This window comes from Strix uralensis, chromosome 2, assembly GCF_047716275.1.
Source record: "Strix uralensis isolate ZFMK-TIS-50842 chromosome 2, bStrUra1, whole genome shotgun sequence".
NCBI classification, from domain to species: domain Eukaryota; kingdom Metazoa; phylum Chordata; class Aves; order Strigiformes; family Strigidae; genus Strix; species Strix uralensis.
Genome location: NC_133973.1, coordinates 120,835,522 through 120,861,731, shown reverse-complemented (window position 1 = coordinate 120,861,731; position 26,210 = coordinate 120,835,522). Strand labels below are relative to the sequence as shown.

The following is a 26,210-nucleotide window of genomic DNA, read 5'->3' as shown; positions in this document are numbered from 1 at the left end:
CTGTCAGAACACTATTAAGGATAAAATGCCACCATGTAGCAAAGGTGCAATTGTTTTTGCCACTCTGACGATTGCTGCTATTAGAACTTAGTGTTTAGTACTGAACTCTTTTGTCTTAAAAAATGACCCATCAACATGACTTTTCTATACACTATCCACAAAGCTGCTTAGTGGACTGACTTACAAAATATTAAGCAAGACACACAACTTTTTTATTAAAACAAAAATATTTATTCAAGCTGTAAATGCTATGCAGTATTTAGTTACTGGATGGGTTTAATATAAACATCTACTGCATAATATTGGTTCCTTAGGAATCCTTGTATACTATCTGAAACATTGCCCTGTTGCTGTACTGATCTCTTACAAGAAAACTTGCATTTTTTTTTTTAAGAACTCAACAATTTGAGAACAAAGGAGGAAATACCAGTAGAGAAAATTCTGCAATATTGGAGCAAGGCCTAGCGTGGTAATTTTTACCCATGCTAATTATTCTTAAAATGTAGCCTGAGCTTCTCCTGGGCCTGTTTTGAAGAGAGTTTGTATAACAGCTATGACAAATTCTATGTTAAAGGAAAAGATTAGATGCAAATTTTTCCATGTCTGGCTAAAAGCTTAAGTGATATCAACAAACGCTTTCTCAACGCTACAAATGACAGTTAAAAGAATTGACTTTTGCATCAGAACATGCTGAAATTCTTGTCCGGCTGTTGCTACAGTTCAAGTATCCATACCGGGGTATGAATACGGGGGTTAACCCCCAACCACGTCCATTGTCTGAACACAGCTTTTGCATTCAAACAACATCCCATGCAGCAAATACTGTAAACAGGTGAGGCCCATCCAAATTAAAGTTCTTCTCTGAATGACTGGCTGGGAAAAGCTTCATTAGATGAGAAATACTTCTGGAGGGTTTATTGGCCTTTCGTTTAGTTACCGGTATTTTTGTTAACTCATTCAAGGCCTTATAACATGTGTTTGACAGTTACGAGGGAAGAGAGTGTTAGTCCAAGCCCGTTACATCTGAGGATTAAGTCCCTTTTGGATTCAACAAGACAAGGGGAAATGGCCAGGTTAGCTGCCTGCGTCTTAGAACAGTGAACTACAAACACCGCCTTCAAATTCACAACCTTTTCACAAATTGGCCAAGCGGCTCAGAGGGGTGAGTAGAGAATGCAGCAGAACACAGACAACGTGGTGTAACAGGAAACATACAACTTGTCTTACATTACATTTATACAAATTTACAATTTTGCAAATTAAATGGCTCTATAATTACGCAAGTGCTTTTTCAAAAATAAACATATACCAACTCAATGATATTTACACTTAGCAACCTGCTTCAGAAACAGCATGACTTTGCTATAAAGTGAAACTTCAGTGCACTGAAAGTGCAACCCACCCTTCAGAATTAACGTCTCTTCCCATGCAAAACCTCAGCATAACAACACCGAGCTTTGGACAGCCACAGTTCAACTTCTTTTCATTCATCATAATGCAAGGACAACAAGAACTTGTCCACATCCATTCCTGCTGGAAAGGAATTTGGTAGCTTCTTTTTCTGTAGGAGAGGAGAGGAATAGTTGAGTTGAATGCTAAGAACCTGGGACTAGGGAGGAGTCTGTAAGCACTCCTTTCTTCCTCATCCTTCCCTCTACCTTGCAGGCACAACTGCACCAAGCTCACCCAGGCATCAGGCACATCCTATGCCATGTGCCCCGGGTGCAAGGGCCATGCTGGTGGGACAGGAGTCACCGAGCTCTTGGCTGCAGCCGTAGCCCACCCGCACTCCAGCCAGGCTTCAGCCAGCCTCCCAGCTCTCGTCTCAAACACACACCATACAAGTGAGCATTCTTCAGTCACAGTATTTCAGGAGTATGCTCTAAGGACGGTGAATTACAAAGTTACACTGCCTCTCCTTTTTAATTGTTTACAGATGTCACCTTCTCATGTCTCACACATTCGCTATCTGCCATTAAATCCCCAAGTGGAAGGCACAGTGCTCTAGGCTACAGAGATTGGGAATACACAAAACAGAATAGTCTAGGTTGGAAAAGACCTTGAAGATCATCCAGTCCAACCATTAACCTAACATTGACAGTTCCCAACTACACCATATCCCTCAGCGCTATGTCAACCCGACTCTTAAACACCTCCAGGGATGGGGACTCCACCACCTCCCTGGGCAGCCCATTCCAATGCCTAACAACCTGTTCTGTGAAGAAATACTTCCTAATATCTAGTCTAAACCTTCCCTGGCGCAACTTGAGGCCATTCCCTCTTGTCCTATCGCTTGTTACTTGGTTAAAGAGGCTCATCCCCAGCTCTCTGCAACCTCCTTTCAGGTAGTTGTAGAGGGTGATGAGGTCTCCCCTCAGCCTCCTCTTCTCCAGACTAAACAACCCCAGTTCCCTCAGCCGCTCCTCGTACGACATGTGCTCCAGACCCTGCACCAGCTTCGTTGCCCTTCTCTGGACACGCTTGAGTCATTCAACGTCCTTTTTGTAGTGAGGGGCCCAAAACTGAACACAGGAATCGAGGTGCGGCCTCACCAGTGCCGAGTACAGGGGTAAGATCACTTCCCTGTCCCTGCTGGCCACGCTATTTCTGATGCAAGCCAGGATACCATTGGCCTTCTTGGCCACCTGGGCACACTGCTGGCTCATATTCAGCCGGCTGTCAATCAACACCCCCAGGTCCCTCTCTGACTGGCAGCTCTCCAGCCACTCCTCCCCAAGCCTGTAGCGCTGCTGGGGGTTGTTGTGGCTGAAGTGCAGAAAAAAAGATGTGGACTCTAGTCCTGGTGGTAAATGAGGATGCAAGAGGAGCTTGAAGTCTATCTAGAAAGGCCTAGTTTGAATTTGGCCTAATTCCTGCGTTCCACCTAGAAACTTAGTCTGAAGTTAGAATTTAGAAACTCATTCATGTTTTAAGAGAAATAATTTGATTTTCACAGGTATGTGCATAGAGTCAGTAGGAGTTACTTGCATGTATCTGAAGACTATACTGATCTTAAGAAAACAGTTCAGAGTAGGCTCAAGAGGCAAAGTTAGTAAAACTGACAAATATAAATAGGATGTTGAGGATTTGGAGTAGCATCTCTGAACCATCCCATTATAAATAATAAATATATAGATGTCTAACATATATTTAGAATTTTAAATGAAAAAGTAAATGCCTGTACTTACCTTTATTTTCTTCTTTTTCGATGGTGTTGGAGAGCTTTGAAGGTCTTTTCTATTTGCAGAACGAGAATTTCTCTCGCCCTCATTCAAGTCCTCTAGTTTCCTTTTCTTAACTGTGCTCCTTAAAGACCTGAACTGTTGAGTATTGTCCTTCAGGGGGGTTGCAGTGCTAGTCCTTGCAATAGCAGCCCGTGACAGTATCATCAGCGTGTGGGCAGCCATACTGACGCTGTTTTCGCTACCTGTTTCACTAGCGGGGCTGCAGGCAGGCAGGTCTGGAGTAGCAGGGGGTACCATTATTCTAGGGGTTGTGCTATCCTCGTTGAAGCGCCGACAGGTCGGTGTCCGTACACTATCAGTAGTATCATCTGTATGCCTGTCCCCAACTCCAGATGGTGTGCGGGGTACTGGCAATTCTCCATTTTCAACTGTTTTACTAGTCGGGCTATGCCACTGAACGTCTTGCAACATTTCCACACATTGTTTAGTGAACGGACTTGACAGGCAAAGGCCCTGGTTGGAAACTTTAGCTGGTTCTCGCTTTGGCTCCTTCGAAGACAAAGAAACGGACACTGAAGATTTGCCACTCCCATTCGACAGTGACCCTTGCTTTTTGTTCAGCTCTTGCACTGAAGCACCTGTCTTCTCATTCCATAAGCTAACGCTTTGTTGGCCATTTGAGAGTTTGGCAGTGTCCTGGTTCTTCTGTTTTTCATCAGCATCCCTTCGTAATTCATTTTCCTTATTTGCAGTAGCCTTGTGGAAGGGATCTAATGGAAGCCCTGCAGTTGCCACCTTCCGCTCGGGCTGGGGCTCCTTTGCAGATGAGCTTCTGTTGCTACCAACTTCTGGCTTACACAGAATTCTAGGCAACGTTTTATCCTTCTCTCTCTTTGCTACTTGCGCCTTAGCAGAGGATGATGCAGAGTCAACAGCAAATAAAGTATTTTCATTTCTTTCTTTTTGGGATAAACTCTTAGTAGTTTGAATTTGGGTGTTTCCTCCTGGAGCGGGTAGAACATTATCAAAGCAGAGCACTCTCCTGTGACTTTCACTTTGTCTTGAATTTGAGCTTGTGCTCTCTACTGGTGCAACAGGTAAGTTCTCCTCTGCTTTCCTTCCTAGTTCTGCAGTGATAAGCTTGTCTGAATTTCCAGTTCTGAAAATGAGATGAAAATGCTTCAGCAACATACTTGTTCTTACCAGGCAAAGTCATTGCAGCTGGCTGCAAGTCCCCACCTGCCCCTCAAAATACTTGTTTAAAGCTCTCTCCCTTCTCTAAATGTTAAGTATTTTATCGACACACAAAGACCAAGGGTAAGGGATGACAACTGCAGAGAGCTCAGAAAAGGCCAAGAAGGATGACAAAAGGGTATGAAACAGAGTCTCTGCAAAGAACAATCAGGTAAGAGAGATGACTGAGAGGAAATGCAAGAGGGCTCTGGGAAAAAAGCCAACGAGAAGGAAGCTATTTGCTGTATCTTCTAGCAGAAGACCTAGGGGCATCAAGTAAAACTAGTATCAAGTTCAAAACAAAACAAGGAGGTTTGGACACTGCATGTAATTAAGCCTGGGAACTTTTCTGCCCTGGGATATTTGTGGATGTTGGTAGTTTACTGAGTTCAAAAAGAAACTGAGCACATTCATGACAAGTCAGACCATCCCAGAATACTGGTTGTGGCTCAAAGTCCTTGGAGCTGAAACTCCACGCGGAATATTCTGGGCAATATCATCATGCATGTGCCTTGTAGCCTTCCCTGCACATGTGCAGTAGGTGACGGGATACAGAGCAAGACAAAAAGCTTTCAGTGGGCATCTAGGCAAGAACACACACACTCCCTAGGGCTTGGTCTCCACCTGACAACCAGCCACCACTGCACTGTAGCCATGTCAAAAAAAAAAAAAGTTTCTGCTGTCAGCTCATACCACTGTTATGTCTGTGCCCTCTTCTTGGCTGATGCTGCATTTCCAAGAGAAGCTTCTGCATATTCATCTATGCTAGTAAGACTCTCCCCATGCAGATAAGCCTTTATGGTTTGTAAGAGGACAAGTCAAATTAACTTTGGGATAGTAAAGAAGGTATGGGTGGCAGCAGTTTGTTTTATTTCCATGAAATTTGAGATGAGACAGAAGGTAGAGAATAGAAATGAGAAGTTACATCTCTTTACAGGGAACATTTTGCTCTCTGCTATGCAAAATATATGTCTGGAGATAGATGAAAATGAATTATCAAAGAGTGATATTTTCCAAAATCTTGCTTCTGTGGTTTTTTTAAAAATCACTAATTTTTGCATGCATGTATACTGTATACCTTGGTACATGGTGGGTTTTTTAAGCTGAGTTTATTGTTCCTATTTTCCTCCACTGTCCCAACATTTTAACTGAGTTCAAATAAGTAGATTATTTTTTTAAAGTATGTTTTATTTTTACAATAAAAAATGTTTCACCTCTAATATTTAAACTGAAGTACTTATCTCCTCCTACACTCTTTTGCTCACTACAACATCCTTTTGTTTCTTAAGTCCATTAACAGGGAGAGTTACTACTGAAGCCTTGCTTTCCTCTCTCTCACTTGCCCAACAGAAAACTAATACCTATCCCAATTAGCAACTGAACTATACTCATCAATATAAAGTTAGCATGCTGTTCTCCCTGCCACCTTTCCTTTGACTTTTCACTTTACAAATGACCAAGCAGTGTTCTAATCTGCACAGCTGAAACAGATGCAAAACCCAGTCTAACAAACTCTGCTGGATTTGGGCCAGAGAGTGGTAAAGGCAATGAGGCTATACTACAAAAACAGGGGTACCACTCATCAGAGAAGGGAAAAAAAACCTGGTTTAGTCATTAAAATTGCCCAGTAAACAGGTAATTTCTCCTAGCTTGGACTCCACTCAAACCATTTTTGATAATTGAGACATGAAAAAACACAAAGCCATGCAAAATTAACATAGGAACAGTAACTGCAATATTCTGGCACAGACTGCCCCAGTACGAACACACATCTGTATCAGTACTCCTAGCAGACAGACAGGAGGAAATAAAGGGAGTACTGCTTATGTCATTGTTAAAAAAAGCTGATCTCCTCTCCACCAATACTACACAAAGATATTCATGGCAGGAAAAAGAAAGCAAGTTTTAATACCTAGCACTACTGACCTTTGTGTTCGAGAATTTGTATGGTTCAAAGGCTCAGCTACACTTGGTACGAGTTTTCCTGGAACAACAGAGGAAGTATTGATAAACTACAATATTCTAAGTAAATCATCTCACAATTAGTACAATGACATTTCACCTGACAGAGAATTGATAAAGAAAAACCCAGCAACAAAACTCTGCAATTTTTTTTTAGTTTTAAAGTTTACGTATTAATTGATTAGCAAAGGTTGCCAGCTAAATACAAACAAGCAGCTTGCTGTCTACGTGGGCCTGGCAAGACAAAACCAACTATGCTGGACTTCTAAATGCACAGCAGGGATTTCCAAGTAGAAGAGAAACAACCACAGTTACTAGAACTCTCAAGTTATCCATCAGCAAACCAGGATGCACACTAACTATAAATCCTAGATTTTTCTTAATTTGCAACTTCATTCTATTTTCATTTTTATGTGTAAACCCACTTTTTAAAAAAAAGGTAGATAAACTAAAGCACAAGTTGTCCTTATAACTTATTTTCTATTTCCAATTATTTACCCCTTCCCAACACAGAAATGAATGTAACGCCAGTTGTTTCAATTTACTATTTAAAGAAGCAAGGTCTCAAGAAATGAATATACAGAAGCATATACCTGAAATGGCAAAGAGAAAACAGCAGAGTGCATTTTTTGTATAAATATGCAACACTTCTATTAATATTTTCTTAACAGATGTTTAGAATTGCTGACTCTTAATAATTTCTTTGTTACCATGTAGCTTGGTTTCAATGGCAGCAGTAAACTGTACTTACAACCAATGAGATGAAAAATAATCAGAAACATAAAGAAAAGCAAACTTTTAAATTTTGGCAATAAGTTTGATCTGAAACCTGGAATTATTTTATATGCTGGGGATTCTTCTTTGTAAACCGAGCCATCCCAGCAGTCACCTATCAGAGGGCACTGATATTTATAAAACTTTATTACTCAGAACTGACATGTCTTTAGAACCCCCACTTTCCTTCTGCCCTTCTCAAGATGCAAGGTGGATACCTGTATTAGTCTTGTTTCTTGCTCCAGGAATCTTTTGTGATTTGGGAGGGATGGGAAGTTTTGGGACACTTCTGTTGCACACTGGATTAGCCACAGGCATATGTAGAACCTTGAAAGAATCAAAATATTCCATTACGATTTACCAGAAGACTCCACATCACTTCAGCTTTTATTTTGAAAAGCTTTATTTGTGATGTGCTACCTGGCGGGCAGGTGCTGAGAACGTATTTCCATTTTGTCCTACTACTGAGAGAGGTATCATTCCCACCATTCCTTGCAAAACAGGTTGCACCGGAGATGCAATTATAATGGCAGAACCTAAAAAACATCAAAGTGTTAAAATTGTACAGAAACTAAAAATACTTCAGTGAAAAGAAAAGCTGCAAGACAGGATTTCTTAAAATTATGCATGGCCAAACCCGTGGCAAGAAAAGCTCTGGCTTTTTAGAAAAACTTCACTGTCTTTACTATACATCATCACTAGGAAACAGGGTAAGTACCAGTGTTATTTTTAGTTGATATTGACTTCTTTAAAGACTGTTTTCCTTTCTAAGAAATAGTTCAAAATTAAGCTCAAGTATGACAAACCTATCTTAAGGCTTGAACTTTGAAAGTGATTTATAGAAAAACAGTAAAAGTAACATCAAATAGCTCATTTTACTGCTTAGTAAAAACAATTATTTGCATCCTATTCCCTACAATCAGCATGCTCAAAACTCATTAGCAGAATTATTTTTTTCCCTCCCAGTGCACCCGTAACACCCTTACAAGCACACAAGCAGCTGGGAAAGGCTAGCGTTGTGTGTCAATATTGAATGTATATTCCTGGCTGGTAGGAGGTGTTAAACGTAGCACTTGCAGATTCTACGTAATTAGTGGGTTTGAGAGTAATTATTTTAAATAAAATAAAGCACAATAAAACTAATTTGGAATATTTAAGCCAAAGTCTCCCATTTAACTGTTTAAATCACTGGTAAGACAGTTGTTTTAGAAGTTATTCGCACAGGTAAAAGTGTCTGGCTGCCAGACATACGGGAATTATAAAACAGGGGAACTATTATAGCACATTAATTGAAAAGTGGAAGAAAAATTTCAAAAGTGAAAGAAAAATTTATTCCACAGTTCTTCAGTTACGTGAGCACTACCAGGAAAAATATCAAATGCAGAAGAATGGGCAAACTTCTATTTCTCTATGAAAAAAGAAGGTAAGAGCTGCATAAAGAAATCCCAATGACAGAAAAGACCAGCACTCCAAGATCTTGTACATCCTGTTGCACTGGCCTCTGACCACAACGAAATGAGTACACAGAAATTCAAGGATAACTGCAACAAGTTTTTAGTTTTGGAAAGAAATCTAAATGTGTTGATTACAGCTGGTTTATAGTTAGGTTTAACATTTTAAAAGCACTTTTTAAAATTGCTGTAGTTATAAAAATGCTTGAACAAGGAGAGATTTTAATTTATGGAAAGAAATAATGTTATACTTTTGTATTTGTCTAAATGTACTTTCTAGTGTAAAATAGGCTTTTAGAAAATGAAACAAACCAAGGAAGTAATTTTGGAAGGACTATATACATCTAGCCAGTTATCTAAACTAAATACAGATACCTATAACACACAGCATTCTATTTATAACAGGAATCTTACTAAAACAAAAGCAAAAAACCCCAGATTTAGCCAAAACAATGGAATTTCTTCCAGTGTAAGCCAAAAGACACTTCCTAAATTTATTACTGCTAAAATTATACAGTTTAAGCTTCTGAAATATGAGGTTATTTTTTTCAAAGCAGCCTCGTCAATGACTCTTCATAGTTTTTATTTCATTTTTAATAGCACCTAATATACTCAAAAGACCACATAACTTCTGGCTGGTTTCAAGGGACATAGAGAGCAGTGTTTAAAAATTGTTTACTTTTAAAGCACATACAAAAAAAGAATAAAATCACTTTATGAACACCACATTTTCAGTCATTTTCTAATAATGAGATTACCTTGTGGGAAGTTTGGAGAGACAGTCTGGTTTGCTGCAAATGTATTGCTGGATCTAGGAGGAGTCCGTAACTGTTGTACAGCTGGAGCTTGGGCAGCGAGCGGCATAGAATTGCCGGGCAATACAACTACATTTGATGGTGTTACAGCTGTGCCTAAGGTAGCTGGGTCAGTCACACAGGTGGCTATATAAAGGTTGTTTGAATTCCCAAAAGCTGTGCTTGTTGCTGGCATCAACTGTATAAATCCCCCTTCCTTGGAGAGATTAGTTGTACCTGCAACTGAAAAAACAGTGCAGTCTTCATTCTGAGTGTTAACTGAGGTGACCACGGGATCCTTGGGTCTAAGCACAAGAAGATTCTGCTCTGCCAAAGCTGAATCCACGTTTTTTTCTGTGTCTTCTGAAGTCAGACATTTAGACAGGCCTGCAGTTTTTGTTGGGGATTTGGCTGGAGAAGACAGTATTATAGTCGGCAGATTTTCTCCTGTGATGCTGGAAACAGCATTATTTAACTCTGTGTCTGATGAAATAAATGGATCATCACTGATGATGATCTTGAGGGACATTATATTAGAAGGATCAACATCCATTGGTTGACTGCTAGAAGATACACCACTTACACTTTTGGCCTCGGTACCTGACTCATCTGTTGAGGATGCGGTTTCCGGGAGAGGAGACTGGCATATTTCAGATGTAGTAAGATTATTTTCAGTGGATACTACAGAAATTTCTGTACATGCATCATCACCGGAAGAGAAATATACATTATCAGCATCTGCTTTTGTAGAAGATGAAGGTTCTTGCATTTCTCCTTGTGTTCCCTCTGAGTTTGACAGACCCGAAGGGAGGTTAAAATCTTTCTTACAAGGCTTATCAAGTGTATGCTGATCACTTGAGTAAGTTTTGTTAGAAGTATCAACAACTTCAAGCTGCAACTCTGTTTTGTCAAGATCCGAAATCTTCACTGCAGATCTTGCAGCACAGTCTGACTGTGTACTCTGTTCCTGATGGTTAGAGTGGTGGCTCGAGTTCTCCTGTAAAATACCTGGTAAGGCAGCTGTATCGTTTGTTACAGCCTGTTCTTTTCCTGCATCTGCTGATGGGCTACAAATTGATGCACTGTTTTTTCCCAGCAGTAAACTGTGGCCAGGGCCCCCATCAGAAGGGCTTTCAGTAAGCGTTTTGTCAGATGTATCTGGTGATAAGTGACATTTACTTCCAGAATGTGTTTTGTTTTCACTGGCTGTAGTACCTTCTGTCAATGAAATCAAAGAAATCTGTGGACTACCGGAATGAACATATTCTAAATTAGGACTACTTTGAGCACTATGACTTAGTGGGCCTTTTTCAATTTCCATAGCTCTTTCACTTCCAGATACTAATGCAGATGACTCTTTTTTATCATAAGACTCTCCACAGCATTCATTACATTCGCTATCAGAACTCTGTCTCTTGTTAGGTTCAGTCAAACCAGGCACAGAGTCAAAAGCAATTTCAAGTTCTCCAGTATGTTCAGGGGTAACAGTTTTAAGTACTTCAGTCTGCTTCCTTGGTCTACAATTTCCATGCAACTGTTCGTTCGTTGTATTTTTCTTAGCCATATCATCATCATTAATGCTGGTCCTCAAGCCACATGATGCCTCTCCTAACTGAAAACCTTTACAGGAAAGTGAGTCTCTAGAATTATCACCTGCAAAAGACAGAATAAATTAGTTCCATAATTCCTAGAACAGGTGATCCTTTTACAGTATGTTAGAAGCAACTTATCAGTTCTATGGAAAACTGTTTCACATGAAACTAAGTGTGACTAATGTTACTCAACCTTACCTTCAAGCTGAGCGAAAAGTATATGAAATGTATGGTTATATACATTAGGCAATCTGGCAAGTCACTTTGTACATAAGGGTACACAGAAAAAGCAAACGGCTCGAGTCACTAAATCAGATTTCCAGAAGTAAAAAAAAGTAATCTCAGGATAAAGACCTCTTGACTCTGTTTCTCACATACTTTCACTGAATATCTGCTACTGACAGACTATTGTTAAAAGTGGGGTAGATGCACTAAACATACCCTTTGTCCAGAGTAAGACTCTTTTTGTGTATCAACCAATATTTTACAGAATAGAGAGAAAATATTAATATGGTTAGATGTAAAATATTATCTTTCTGTGTTCCACAATGAATATTGCAAAGCATCTCTCTTTTGAAGGAGAAAACAGATTTGCAGATATTCTGGTTTCATTTAGGAGCTTATCAACTAAAATTTATAAGTACACTGATGGACTGTGTTAAATTTAATAGACTGAAACTTTCTAACAGACCAGGTGTATCCGTATGTTCATGAAATGTCCATGTCAGATTGGATATTACCATTGAAAACAGAAAGATTTTGAAATGCACAAATTGCCTGAAAATATTTTCATAATGAAAAGTGAACAGACTAGAAGAGATCTTAAAGAAAAAAAAACAACCTACATCTACTAGTTTCTTCTGTTCCTAAAGAACTTTCAAGTGTTTCCAAGTTATCCTCATCCACCAGGATTGCATTTTCTACTCCACTCTGACCAGAAATACCAGCCGGTAAGTTCTTGTTTACCTTGCTCTTTCCTATTTTCAAAATAAAGCATGAAAAATGATTAAATATGTAATTCTACATGCAAATGTGATTATTGTATTTTAAATGAAGCATGGAGATTTCAAATTCAAGAAATGCCATCCTAAACTCAAAGAACTATTTGTCTGCATTCATTACAAGTCCAGAAAGAGCATAAAAACATTACTGTATTTTATGTAAGGATATCCCTGATCAGACAAACTGAAAAATTTTACAACAGCATAGAAAACAAGTATGAACTATCACCCTTTAGACCAGAAGAGTCTAAAATAACAGCAATAAAACAATCACTGAGCCAGGACAAAAGCAGAATTTCAGCCACAAGAAAATGCTGTACTTTATAGTCATGTATAAATGTATATAAAAATCTAATTCTGAAATGAGGGACACAGATGCCATACAGTCCATTTCTCTTGCGAAAGAGGCCTGTTGAATTACCTTTGCGTCTTCAAGCAATACTTAGGAAAAGTCATCATTCAGGATGCTTTATAGTAACGGTACAATTGAGTGTAATATACCCTACCATAATCAAACAAGTCAAAGAGGGCCTGAAAAGCTGGATCTGATTCTGTCTGTTCTAGAATGTCCTGTATAGCCTCTTCTGACATATGAATTTCACCCTGAGAAAAGACAAGATATACAGAACTGTTAAAACAGTTACTTTCATAACTTAAAAGAAAGATGGACGAGAATTGTTTTATTTTCAGATTGGTTTTAGTTCTATTACTTCTGCTCAGCACAGAAACAAAGACTAATGCTGGAACTATTTCTGCCACAAATTTAATGTCTGTTAAAAAAAAATTAGTGATTGAAGTTTAAGAAATAAAGTCTCCCCAAATCCAAACATTTTTGTCAGACATTACACCCTATACATGCATATTGGAGTATTATTCACATAACGACCAGCATTGTTTAGGAACGACTAAATCTTGTGCTACGCTGGAAGCTTATGCAGATGGTATGAATGCTGTGAGCCTGCACTAGCCAACCACTTGTAAAAAAAAAAAATTCACCAAATTAACCCTAATTTCTTGAGTTTGCATATGTATCTAGAAGACAGTACTAAGCAAAGGGAAGTTTTATTTGATTTGCCCATGTCATGGTTTAAACCCAGCTGGCAGCCAAACACCACACAGCTGCTCGCTCACTCTCCCCCCACCCCCGGGGAATGTGGGGGAAGTGAATTGGACAGGTAAGGGTAAGGAGACTCATAGGTTGAGATAAAAACAATTTAGTAATTGAAATAAAATTAAAATAATAATTATTATAATAGTAACAATAGAAAATACACAACGTGATTGCTCACCACCCGCTGACCGATGCCCAGTCCGTTCCCAGCTAGTGATCCCAGAGAAGAGAGAACCCTGAAACCACCGTCCTGAAAACCCGAGATATGGAATATTCCACTGACCAATTTGGGTCTGTTGTTTTGGCTACACTCCCCCCCAGCTTCTTGTGCACCTGCGCACCAGCAGGACATGAGAAGCTGAAAAGTCCTCATCTCTTAGCAGCAACTAAAAACATCAATACATTACCAACACTCTTCTCGTATCAAATCCCATACTGAATCCAAACCACAGCACTATTCTAGCTACTAAGAAGGAAGGAACAAAGCTTACAAAAACAATTAGCTCTATCTCAGCAGAAACCAGGACAGCCTATTACATGTTCTATAATATACATTCCAACTACTTTTCCGTGGAAGGCAGTTGGAAGGCACAGCTACAGAGGACACTGCTCTAAGCTTCCCATTTCAAGCTGACTTGTTTGGTAGCAGACCAGGAAGAAAATGAGCAGGGCACTCAGTACATATTCAAGTGTTCAAATACAAAGTCTCTCCTGACTTCCCAGAGATCCTCTAAGCACTCTAAAATCTTTAATATGGTGGTTGGAAGGTGGATTATCCCATGTGATATGCTTGATTATTTTGTCCCAGCTACTCTAAACCAAGAAGCTGCTTTGATTTTGTTCTGCTTCGAAAAATGGAATGCAGCTTCTCAGCTCTGTATTTTGACAAAAACTGATGTAAAATCACCAAGTGACAGAATAATAGCTTTTAAAAAACAGATGCCTCTACCATAAACAGGCAACGGCCTCTACTCTCCTGCCCTTTTCACAAGGGCCGTGAAGATTATGATTTCCCTCATTAAGAGCCCCTTATAACTGTGATTGCCAGATTGATGGTTGTAGGAGAATGGAGAATACTAGAAGTTTAGTTTGTAGAAGCAGAACATACATTTCCCCAAAAGCAACAAAATATTAAATTTGAAGAAAAAGCATCCCGATTTAGGCTCCAAAGACAATTTCTGTTGCTATACTAGACGATCCATGTTTATCTTACAGCAAATCAGAAAATCAGATCAGACTAAATATGTTTGGAGCCTGCAAGATATTTGATATTCCTTTTTCTTTTATAGGACTATTGACCAGATCCCCAGACAGAAGCTGGTACCAAATTAATGGTACCAAAGATCCAGTGACAAGCAGGCAGCTGGTGACTGTGGAACAGTGTGCTTAAATCTCAGTCTGAGGGTAATGTTAACAGCTAACCACTGAAAGCAGCAGTCCCACTCCCTTGGGTATTGACCCTGCTGCATGCTTACACTGCCTTGTACAGGTACTGGGAATGAATTCTGAATGCTAAACCAGCTCAAAATTAACTCCCACAAAATACTAGTATCCTGTCAGTTCAACTCCTTGAACCTGCCCACCACCACACAATGGAAGAGTTAATGCCTATGCAAGGGAAGTTGTTGAACTGCCCCTGGGCAGGGGGTTAGACAGGATTAGCTATACTGTAAAACAAAGAAAGAAATAAAAAGAAAGAAGAGAAGAAAAAGAGGACAGCAATCTCAGGTATCAGAAGGTAGACAGAGGTTCAGCACAGTTCCCATAACTGATCATTCTCATGTGCCTGGTCTTAGAAAAATGTCGCCAGGGCAATCTACACCTACCTGAAGTCCAAGGATTTCATCAATTGAAGTCTCCTGCTCTGTGGGACCACTGTCTGTCTGTTTAGGGGCCTGAGCGACATTGCCATCACTGGAACACATTAGTCATTAGTTCAGAACTCAAAAATAAATCAAATAAGAATATATATGAAGTTTAGAGGTTCCTTTTATTACCTGCCCAGGATTTTGTTAATGTTCTCAGCAAGCTTCTCCTGAAGAGATTTGTTACTCAAGATTTTTTCTCTGGCATTTTCAATAACCAGTTGCTGGAAAACAGTTTTAAAGTGGTCAGGTTTCTATCTTTACCATCACTAGAGAAGAAGCATGAATTTCCAATTTACTGGTTAAAAAAAATCAATTCAACACAGAGAATGCTCTTTATAACACAGAGACAGCCAATCTGTGACTGCATGACATTGCTATGAAAATCATCCCAAAACATTCCTGTACTTCTACTCTCCTAAAGTATAGTAAGGACTATTGTGCTTTCTGGTTTCCATTCTCTAAAAAATTACTGTATTCTGACAGCTTACAGGTATCTTAGCAAAGCCAGTAAATTAAGGGAAAAAACACTCTACACAGCCATGCCACCCTCACTAGTTTAGTACACAGAGGAGCTAGTTCAAACACAAACCAATAAATGTATCTTCTGAAGTTAATTTCTATAACACCCAAGACAAACAACAAGTAAAAGACTAGTTCTCTTTAGTCTGAATTTGTTTCTTAAATGTAAATATCTTCCATAAGTATATACTCACTGGGAAGTTACCATCTATGAATTCTTCAAGGGGCTCACTTTCTTTTTCTGTTATTACTTCATCAGGGTCTTGAGAACTTCTGGTTGCTGGAAGAGGTCCAGATGTTGCAATACTTTTCCTCTTCTGAGATTCACTGAAACATTCCAGGAAATTTATGATGTATTTTGTGAGAACATAGTAAACAATAGACCTAATGGTCAATAAATCAAGTATTCCTCTCCCTTCTTAGCGAACGAAAGATTTTAATCGACAGAAAATTAACTACATCTTGGAAATACAATAAAAGTTGGTACCTGTTTCATTATGTCATATGCATATATTGTGTCTGACTTCATAGAAATTAAACAGATATACAGAAGACACGCATGTAAACATCACAATGGCAAACTGAATTCCATTACCACTATTCAGCATTTTTCCTCCTCCAGTACATGTTACTTTAACTGGTGGTACAGGTTCTAATTAATGGCCACTCAAGAAAAAGATTTGGGCGTCACCACTGAAAATAAAGTTCTCTCAAGGAGCAGCTGTTGTCAAAGAAGCGAGCAGATGTTAGGTTGCCTAAGAACTTAGATGATGAAGAGGAAATGTAATGTTTTTATATGAAGTCATGGCATAGGCTCTTCTGAAACCATCAGTCAGCAGTGGCACTAAAATTACTTATATACAAACAAATCATGCAGGAATAGAGGGGACTTGGAAAAGGTATAAATGGGTAAGGATCTGGAAAAATGATAAGCAAAACCACCAACTGGTATTTGGTCAGGAATAAAGACAACAAATGGAACACACATAGACCAGTCAACTCATTAAAAACAAAAGGACATTGGAATCATAGAATAAAAAAGGCAAAACTAGTATGAGAAGTTTTTCACATCACTTTTATTTTTGCTGACAATTTACTGAAGCCAATAGTTTTTCTAAGTTAAAAACAGAAAAAATTCACATTTATATCAATATTGAGAATTTTCAAAATTGATAAGGGTATTTTGGAAGAAATACTAAATCTCAGGCTCTAAGATTATTTGTCTATGTCTAATACTGGAATAATGTAAAGACTGGCTACATGCAATAAAAAAGCACAAGTAGCCTCATATCAGTCTAATGTAAAGTTATTTGACTTTCCTTTCTGTTGTGAAACATCACACACTGACTGCTCTCAGTGGAAACACTGCACCATCTAAGAAAATTTACACCTGAGGTTAGAACACTGCATAATCTCTAATCGATCTTAAAAATCCCACAACACCCCCCCTCCATGTTTACCTTTTTCGTCTTCCTGGAGACAGCAAGTTTGAATGAAGCTTTCGTTCTTGTGATGCTGGAACTTGAATGTGTATGAAATCTCCTGCTTTATAAAGGAAAAAAACCCGAAGATCGTGATGCCAGTACCTTTTCCAGTGACACTGTTAAAGCTCTACAGTAATCTACACATTACTTATTATGTTCCAATAAATTCCTGGGAATTCATACAAAATAATTTGGTATTATCACAAAAATGAGAACAATTTCATTTAAATATATCCTGAGAAAAACATCCACTTGATGTGGATCATCCCTATCTGCTAAAACAAGTGTTTTGAGTAAGAATACAGGATAGAATAATGACAAACTAATGCACTTCTGATCTCTGAACTCACATTACCAAGCAAGTATGCAAGAGCCATTTCTCTTTTGGGCACTCCTTTTATTTTAATCACCTGAACCAGTTTGGAGAGCTAGGGGAGCAAAGCATGAATTTCCAGAAACTTTTTTGGTGGAAGATGATTAGTCCTTATTTTAGAAAACTTCCTTCTATATTCATATATTTTTCACAGAAAATAAGGTTTGAAAAAGTGTGCAACTTACTGCTGATCTTGTTTTCTTGGGTTTGTGACTGGTGCACAAACAACGTATTCAGTCTTGCCTGTGACATGCTTTGATTTATTGTTGGCCTGTGAAGAACTTGAGGAGATACAACAGAAGAGGAATTCTGGGGCCCTGACTGATGGGCTACTGCCAACAATCCTGAGTTTGCAGAAGCAGATTGCTGAAGCATTCTTTGTCTTTTCATTTCTACAATTCCACTTCTTGTACGTGCTAGAGATAATAAAGACAAGTTGAAAATATATGATAAAAGAATGTAAAAAGGTTGCTTATTTTCCAAGACCTAATTAAGGATGCTCCATCGAAACTTTTTTGTGCTTCAACAACTAAATCATTCACAACTCAAATAGTAAGCAACATCCATCTTTGTGTTCTGTGTTACAGGTTTGAGCAAAAATAATTCAAGTAGTACAGCAACTTACACAGACATTGTAACCATGCTTGTATCACTGCTTAAATATTTGCAGGAATAAATCATACCAAAATTATATTTCATTACACAATATACCACTCATATAATTGACCTTAATTGAAATAGCTAAACCAATGTAAGTTTGCATTTATTTATCAGACTAAATCTGACAAATTTAAACAACAGAACACCACCCAATCCAGTGAATCTCAGATCCAAGGACAATCACTGCCTATATTTCACATTCTGTTTTCTTACACAGGTTACTCAGTAGAAGTACTACTGAGACAAAAATTTCTTTTTAAGTAAAATAACTTCCCTTTTTTGAGAGTTCATTTGGTAGTTTTTGTAATGAAAGAAACACTTCTAGATAGAACAAGAATCTTTTCATATTTTTCTTAGATACATGTTTGTATACATTAAAAAAAATTGTTTCAAGATTGTAATACATTTTTATATTCTCCTTCTACAGAAATTAAACTGCATCATAATTAGACTGGTTATGTTTTCAGTTCCTCTATGAACCACAAATTAAGTCAACAGCTTCAGGACTGAACAGCAGTTTTTAAACCTTTTAACTGTGTAAACTTCTAAAAAGTTTTCAGCAGAGAAGAAAATGCTATACAGAAATTAAGTCCCTTGCAAAAATATCAGCTTTTCTTATTTTCCTTTCTTGATCATTACAGTAATCCACAGACTTCACTAAAGACAACAGACATGCTGAAAAAAACACTGCAGAAGAGATTTGACAACATTTGAAGAGTAGGGAAGCATTACTGATTGCTGCAGCATTCCCACATTTTTTGCCCAAACAGATAATTTGAACATAAAGCCTACTGATCCCATGGAACTGGTTCCGTTACTTACTCCTTTGATTAGCAGAAAATCCTGTGGAATTCTGCATGCTCCTAAAAAATGAAACAGGTGACATAAATAAAAAGAGCACCATGGAAACACTCAGCTACACAGTGTGACAGCATCTATCATACGGTTAATGTCAGTCGGGTCCAAACCACACATTACTTCAGAAAGCTTCAATCTACTGATTGCTATTTTTATTCTTTCAAACAATGGTCACAGATCCTTCAAATGAAGCCTACCATTGTACTTTTCATCAAGTAACCACAACGGTATCGGATTCTAAATGAGTCATTGTATGTTATTTTATTACAGGAAGGCCACATACACTAATGCCCTCCTTATCTGCTAGTTGTGCCTTAAAATCTTGAAAAGTCTACTCAACTATCAACTCTCACATACCTATCTTTTTCACCATCTCTGAGAGGCAACAGAGAGCAAAACCATTCTCTACAATGATAAGGGGAGTTGATCAACGTAGGGACTCACTAATAAGAGTGAAATTTTACTTTCTTGATTTCAAAATTGTATTACCTGATCTGAGAAAGTGTGTAGTCTAATTTTTTCCACAGAGATGACATCATTGCTGGAACTTCATTTGTGGTTTCTAAAATAAACAAAAAACCACAACCAAACCAAACATTTTAGATGCCTAAAACAGATACATGTTGAGAAAAACTAAAATCACAAGCAAAATAATTATAACACATCATCTAAGTTTAAGTGTCTAGTTGCCTTCTTAATATTCTGTTAATTAAAGAGCCCTAAGTCCTAGTTTAAGAACTTTGATTGATATGAACACACACTCATCACAGATACAGTTCTCAGTTTTAGAAGCCTAAATGAAACCGAGGCAAAGACATTTGCGATGATAATTCTTAATGGAATCTGCATATGGTGTTGCCTCCCGGGCAAACGCACGCTAACCTAACCTAACTCACTTCTAGAAACGGTATTCATATTCCCAAGTCACTTGTGTGCTTTTGAAAATTATAACCTGGGAGACATGCCTTTAAAAGTAATGGGTTATTTTAAGATGTTGCCTGAACAGGTAAAAACACTTGGTATTCTTGAAGCACAGAACATTAAAGTATATATGGAAAGACGTCAGCATATCATTTTATAAAGTTTTTCAAGGTGCCAAGTACAAAGTATCTTGAAGAAAGTATGTTTGTGTCTTAGTTACGATTTCTATTAAACCTAGCGTGAAAGGAAGAAAACGCTCAGAAATGTTCCAAACATGGTATGTCTTAAATGTCAAGTCTTAGAAGCAAGCACCACTAAAATCTGATCACACTACATGTATCAAAAAATTGTAAGACTTGGCAACATTCAGAAGCTCAATAACTGCTTTTAAAAACAAGAAACGCTCTGTCTCTAATATTCATACAAAATATTGTTATTCTGAAATTGCTTTAATTAGTTTTAAAAACAAGACAAGAAACATTTCACACCGTAAGACTCTTCCTGGCTGTTTCACAGAATCATAGATATCTCAAGCTGAAAGGGATCCATAAGGATAACTGAGTCCAACTCCCTGCTCCTCGCAGGACTACCTAAAACTAAACCATACGACTAAAAGTGTCACCCAGACACTCCTTGAACTCTGACAGGCTTGGTGCCATGACCACTTCCTCAGGGAGCCTGTTCCAGTGACCAATCACCCTCTCAGTGAAGAGCCTTTTCCTAAGGTCCAATCTGAACTTGCCCTGACGCAGCTTCATTTCATTTCCGTGTGTCCTATCACGGGTCACCAGAGAGAGGAGATCAGCACCTCCCCCTCCTATTTATAGTATAAACAACAAACAGTATAACTTTACAAGCATAAACCCCTACACTTTGCACATTTTATTATATCTTTCTGTTTTATTACATTAGAAGTTCTCCAAATTTGAAGTGAAATTATATGCGGGCAAATCCAAACTAGGATAGTCAATTAATTTTGCTCACAATATGCTGATCTAATTGGCCATTGTCTGCATAATATGGGAACCTTCAGCTCCTAGCATAGATGGGGGATTGCTCTAAGTCCATATATAGATGGAGATATTACCTCTTCCTCAAGGAATTCACGACAGATAAATAAAAATAAAATAAAATCTCATTCTGAAGGCTTACCTTTTGTTTTCATGGCTACGTATTCATTAAGAATAGTTGTCAAGTTTTTTCCACACAGGGACTGGAAAAAAAATACTGATCTTAGAATCTTCACTAATAACTTATACTTCATCTGCTGTATCACATTATATTTAAGCAGTTCTTTAGAAGACACCATGCTGACCCTCAGCACAAGGAAATGTACTTTATGCTGCTGGTGCCAAGTTTTCTCAAACTAGGAAAGCAATCTGTGGAACAAAGTGCTATTACGAACACAAAATCTGAAGTGCTTGACCTCGCTGCACAACACTGACATAGCAGTTAGAGCTGCATGACCTCCACTCACCTTTGTTATTATAGAATAAACTCACAAAAATAAGATGATGAACAACTGTAACAGAATAATGAGTATGTATTATCCTGGAACGCAACACGCGTTAAGATGCAAATGTCTCTTCAGTTCTCTTAAGAGAACTTCTGACTGAAGCAAAATTCTTAACAGTCACACAGAATTAACTTTCATATCATATTTACTCGTTGTGTTATTTTAGGTGAAACAAAGAGAATTAAGATTTTAAGGTTACCACTACCATTTGTTGTACCTTCTTGTCTCATTTGCTAGTGGGAATTCTACAGGGTATGACAAATACAGCCCTTTATTGCAAGTATTTTGAGCTGCAGGGAGAATTTTTTTCTTAGACACTATCATATTATCACTTTTCTATAAAAAGCAGAATAATGTTTCTACTGAGAAAAGGGCGATAATTTACGAATCTAGATAATCTATTTACATTTGGGGTTTTTTTCTATTTTTTGCTGGCCATAGCTTGGTTCTCAATTCCCTACCTCCAAAGTACAAATGACTAAACACTTGTAAATTAAATAAGTTCAATGGCCTGTTTTGAATAGGTACATCAAGACTTTTGATCCCAGAAAAGACTTCCACAAATTTTGAATACTGTGGACAAAATCCCAGACCATATAAATTAACTGATATATCAGAAGAATGAAATGGAAAACAGGAAGAAGATGCACATCTAAACATTAAAAGATTGATACATAGCAATACCTAAAACCTGTTATTTGCATACTGTATTTAAAATCCTATTTTGTAGATGTTAAAAAGGCAAAGTATCTAATTACCCTGTAGCTATATGCACATATCTACATATGTAGCTACACCTGGTATTTATGCATACCCGAAGTTCCACATTTCACCTGGGACAAAGCAGATGATACTGATCAAAGAGGAAGCTGAACTGAAACAGAGTTTTTATCAGCAAAATTCAGTAGCCTTAGATAAAGCTGAGGGACCTTCCCTAAATATTTAATATGCACTTGAAATGGAACATTACCAGCTGCTGTGTTTAGGATAGGAAAGTGATCTCTAATAAATTACAAGAGCAGCCCTGAAATCAATAAAACCCTTGCGACGCCCTTCCATAAATCAACCTCAAAGCTATAAAACAGACTAAAGGTAATATGGTGAAACCAATTTGCATATTTTACACTTAAATGTTTCTTAGTAAGATTACTAGATATGAAATAACTGCTAATACCACTGGATGCAAAAAACACCCCCAAAAACCAGAGGGGATGATCTAACTAACATTTTAAGCAGCATTTGAGAAGTAATTGTTACATTGAGAAATCTCAATTTTCTTTTCCATGTATGCAAGACAATTTAACTTTCTGCTTTTCAAATACAAACTCACCAGCAAGCAGGCTGGAATAAACCCATCCTCTGTACAGTGCTCTGCATATTCCTTCAAATCTGAGCTTTCCAAAATAAATTCACGGCAGGTAGCTAGAAGTTTTTCCTGTTGTAAATACCCTGCAAAAAATCAGATGGAAAATTCTGCTATTTCATTCATTACTTCTGCTCAATAGGTATCAAAGCATTAACATAACCCCCCGTGTACAGTGTTGAAATAATCACGTAAAGATTTATATGTTAGGCAAGTGATTTTGAAAGAACATATATCTTGCAAAATATTTCTTTAATAGTTAAAACCAGAAAGAGCCCAAAATGTTATTGATATTACACTGTATTTACAAACCATTCAAGACTGGAAACAATGCTGTATGAACAATTTCTGATTGATCTTTAGTACAGACAGTACTGTACAGACAAGAAAATAAAAGTTCTTGGCTCAGGAGGCTGACAAACTAACTCTCACATGGACCACACAATGCAGTTTGATAATTAAATGGAATTCTACAACACTTTGTTAATAAAATGCGTTGTTACGTAACAATAACTCTCCATGCATCCTCCTGTTTTAAAACAGGTACAACCTGTGCAGCTGTTACAACGGTATATAAGGTTTATTAAAAAAATTGGCATTGTACAAAAATTCGTAACAGGAGAAGGTTCCTCCCCCCCACTTACTGTCATTTTCATTTCAAGTAGATGTACTAGCTGCAACCTGTGCCCTGCACACACTCCAAGACTCAGTAGTTACCTTAACAGGAAATATACTGAAATAATTTTCTTTTCCAAAATTCCATTCCTCAGCAAATATGTTCTGCTTTAATCAAATTTTTTAAGCCCTGCTTTAATCTTCAAATATTCTAAACATAAAAAGATATAGACCAATCTGAATGAAGGATGCTAGAACAAAGAACCACAAATGTCTCTTCTTTCTTGCTCTTCAGTAGCAGAACTGAACATGCAATGTTTTAAAGAAAGAATAAAATATATGCCTAATTATACAATGCAGGGTATATACACACTAGCATATCTATTTCAACGGACCCCCAAAATGGTCCACCTCAGTTCAGGAATGCCTATAGAAAACCATGTCCTTTAAGTTTGCATGAAGACAAATATCATTCAGCAGATCCGAGCATAGCTGGAAAAAACAGATCACATTTCAGACACATAAGCCCTTGTCCAGGTCTTCAACAAATAACCAAACTTGAAAGTTAAACACAGTTTGGGAATAACCACTGTGAGTTTAATCACGATGTGTGAGCTGGCCTATCCAACAGAAAACATTAATGGTACCTGTGGCAAGGAAAGCACTGTCCTATTTAATTTTTCAAATGCATTTTGCTAGAAAACACTCAAGACAGAAATTGCTGGAAACTGAAACTGTATTTTTGGGAAACACAATTATATGCCAATCTTGTTCCTATCCACTATACCATCCACTGCTGGCCAGGATGGAAGATGGGGTATTAGGCTAGGTGGGGCTTTGACCCGCGCTTGTATGGCTGTTCTTACAATCAAACTAATCTGGACATTTACGTAAAAAATTGCAACGTTTCTTTCCTGAACCTACTACTACAGTATTGCAAGGGATGGCTGAATGCTTGCATATAGCCATATTCATCAATTTCCTCTAAAATAAGGCAATCCAAATTTTAAAAATGTCTGAATTAAGATCTTCTGTGCAACTGAACCGAACCACTTTGCACACACTGTATAATAACATAACAGTACACAATTCTTAACGTTGCCAAAACCAAATCAAAGGCACAAAAGGTACAGTACCTTCTGAAGTAGGAATGATTCGATATTTTGTTCTATCTTAAGAAATGTAGACACATGTCTAACTCATAGTACACATTCAGTCTTACATTGATTAGAAAAAGATACATTTTCTTATGTATTTTTCTATGAGTGAGCTCATCTTGTAATTTTATATTTGTTTCTTAAACCAATATTAATCAACCTTCATAGCAGTAGAAAGACTTATGTTGAGAGGGAGGAAAAAAAAAAAGATGGAAGTGCAGCTGCACTGGGAAGCCTGTTTATCCACCCAAATTCAGCGATGCCTCATGGAAGAGGAATCCCTATTAGAAGACAGAAATAGCTACAAGGAACACCCTGTTCTACAACCTTAGGTTGCTCAGAAGTTTTCTAGACATGATGCATGCACCATGCCACAACAGACACAAGATAGGATGGATCATCCTTAGTATACACGACGTTGCCAAGATTGCATACTACGTCTGCAAGTCACTGGTAAGCACATGAGATAAGCCTTCTACCCAGAAACTTGTAACTTAACCATTTTTTTTATAGAAGAGTACAGTGAAAGATCTCCCTTGCGTGATCTTAAATCTTTTACAATGCATTGGGTTTCTAAAAATCCTCTACAACTTAACAATAATAAAAACATTGCATCTCTTACTAGCCCTGTTTCTCAAGACAGCAGCAAGAAACATTTCTGGAAGTATTTAAAAATAAATTGTGCTGGAGGAACACTGAAGAAAAGATTCAGCCTTAGTGGCTTTGGGTTCAAAAAAATTGTGGACAACTGAAAACTGAATCTCACAATACAAGCTGCCAGGAAGTTTTGGCAACCTGTGCCAACAGGTGCTTATGTGTGGGACTGAAATATGCGGGTCATATTTTTTATTACCATGCATTTGTTCTTATCTTTGGCAGTATCCAAATAATCCAAAGCATAAAATAATTTAAAAAATTCACTGTCTGCAGCCGACATCCTGAACACAGTTAACTCTGCGCTTTCCACAGACACTGAGCAAACCCAAATTCTCAACGCAGCCTCACAGGTGACAGAAACAGGGAAAGAAAAAACAGCTGAACTTTAACCTAGCCTCCTCTGGTGTTCTGGATCACCCTTGGTTCCCCCTGCAATCAGATACTTCATTGAACCCCACTCACCAGGCATCTGTCTGGAGGTGGACACCAGAGACCACCGCATTTTCTCGAACTCGCGCAGACCCCGAGTTCAAGGCGCGGCCGGGGCGCAGCACAGCCCGGCCCGCACGGCCTGGCGGCTCCCCTGCGCCCGCCGCGGCTCCAGGGGCCCGAAAGTCCCCCAGGATCGAGCTGCGTTTGTCTCCCGCTAAAGACCGGCCGGAGGAACGCGGGGGGCCAGCCCGGAGACCACGGGGCCCGGGGCTACGCCTCGGCGGCGGAGGCTGTGACCACCCCAGCCGGGGGGGGGCGGGCGCGACACGGCCAAGGGTCAAGGGCGCAACCGCTTCATTCTCCTGCCGCGCCGAGGGCGCTGCCGGTGGCTGACAACCCCCAGCAGAGCCCCTCTGGCGCGGCCGCCGCCGGTCCCCCACCTCGGGAGTCCCCGCCCCGCCCTCAGCGGCTCACTCACCCAGCACCAGCCGGGCCACGTCGGACGGCAGCAGCATGGCCCGCAGCGGCGAGGGCAACGGGGAAGGAGGGAGGGAGGGGGGCAGCGGGACGCAACTCCCGGAGGCGCAGCGCGGCCGCCCCGCCACCGAGGCGAAGGCGCGGAAACTCCGCCAGGCAGAGCCGCGCCCGGCCCCTTCCGCCGGAACCCGCCACTGCCGCGTATCC

The 26,210-nt window shown here is 38.9% G+C and overlaps 1 protein-coding gene across 3 annotated transcripts; it reads right to left on the bottom strand.

Moving 5' to 3' along the window:
• Positions 1–208: 208 nt before the first annotated feature.
• NPAT (nuclear protein, coactivator of histone transcription) lies at positions 209–26,137 on the bottom strand. Of its 3 annotated transcripts, none has more exons than XM_074860133.1 (18): positions 26,005–26,137; positions 22,633–22,751; positions 20,939–20,999; positions 19,355–19,427; positions 18,830–18,870; positions 17,533–17,763; positions 16,951–17,035; positions 15,685–15,817; positions 15,101–15,192; positions 14,930–15,017; positions 12,499–12,595; positions 11,837–11,968; positions 9,364–11,052; positions 7,575–7,690; positions 7,373–7,481; positions 6,345–6,402; positions 3,189–4,344; positions 209–1,561 (listed from the first exon to the last, which is right to left on the bottom strand). In XM_074860133.1, the coding sequence occupies exons 1-18, from the start codon at positions 26,039–26,041 to the stop codon at positions 1,484–1,486; spliced, it is 4,395 nt and encodes a 1,464-aa protein (XP_074716234.1). In that variant the 5' UTR covers positions 26,042–26,137; the 3' UTR covers positions 209–1,483. The 3 variants fall into 3 exon arrangements, with proteins under 3 accessions (XP_074716234.1, XP_074716233.1, XP_074716235.1); XM_074860132.1 differs by having other exon boundaries at positions 25,557–26,051; XM_074860134.1 differs by having other exon boundaries at positions 16,951–17,032; positions 25,557–26,051.
• Positions 26,138–26,210: the final 73 nt, after the last annotated feature.

Excerpts from the sequence above, each read along its gene's own strand:
- NPAT (XM_074860132.1), bottom strand. The coding sequence starts at position 25,596 with ATGCGGTGGTCTCTGGTGTCCACCTCCAGACAGATGCCTG. Across the intron at positions 12,596-14,929 it reads ATGAAATCCTTGGACTTCAG|GGTGAAATTCATATGTCAGA; the intron begins GTAGGTGTAGAT and ends GTCTTTTCTCAG. Across the intron at positions 11,969-12,498 it reads CTTTGACTTGTTTGATTATG|GAAAGAGCAAGGTAAACAAG; the intron begins GTAGGGTATATT and ends TTTTGAAAATAG.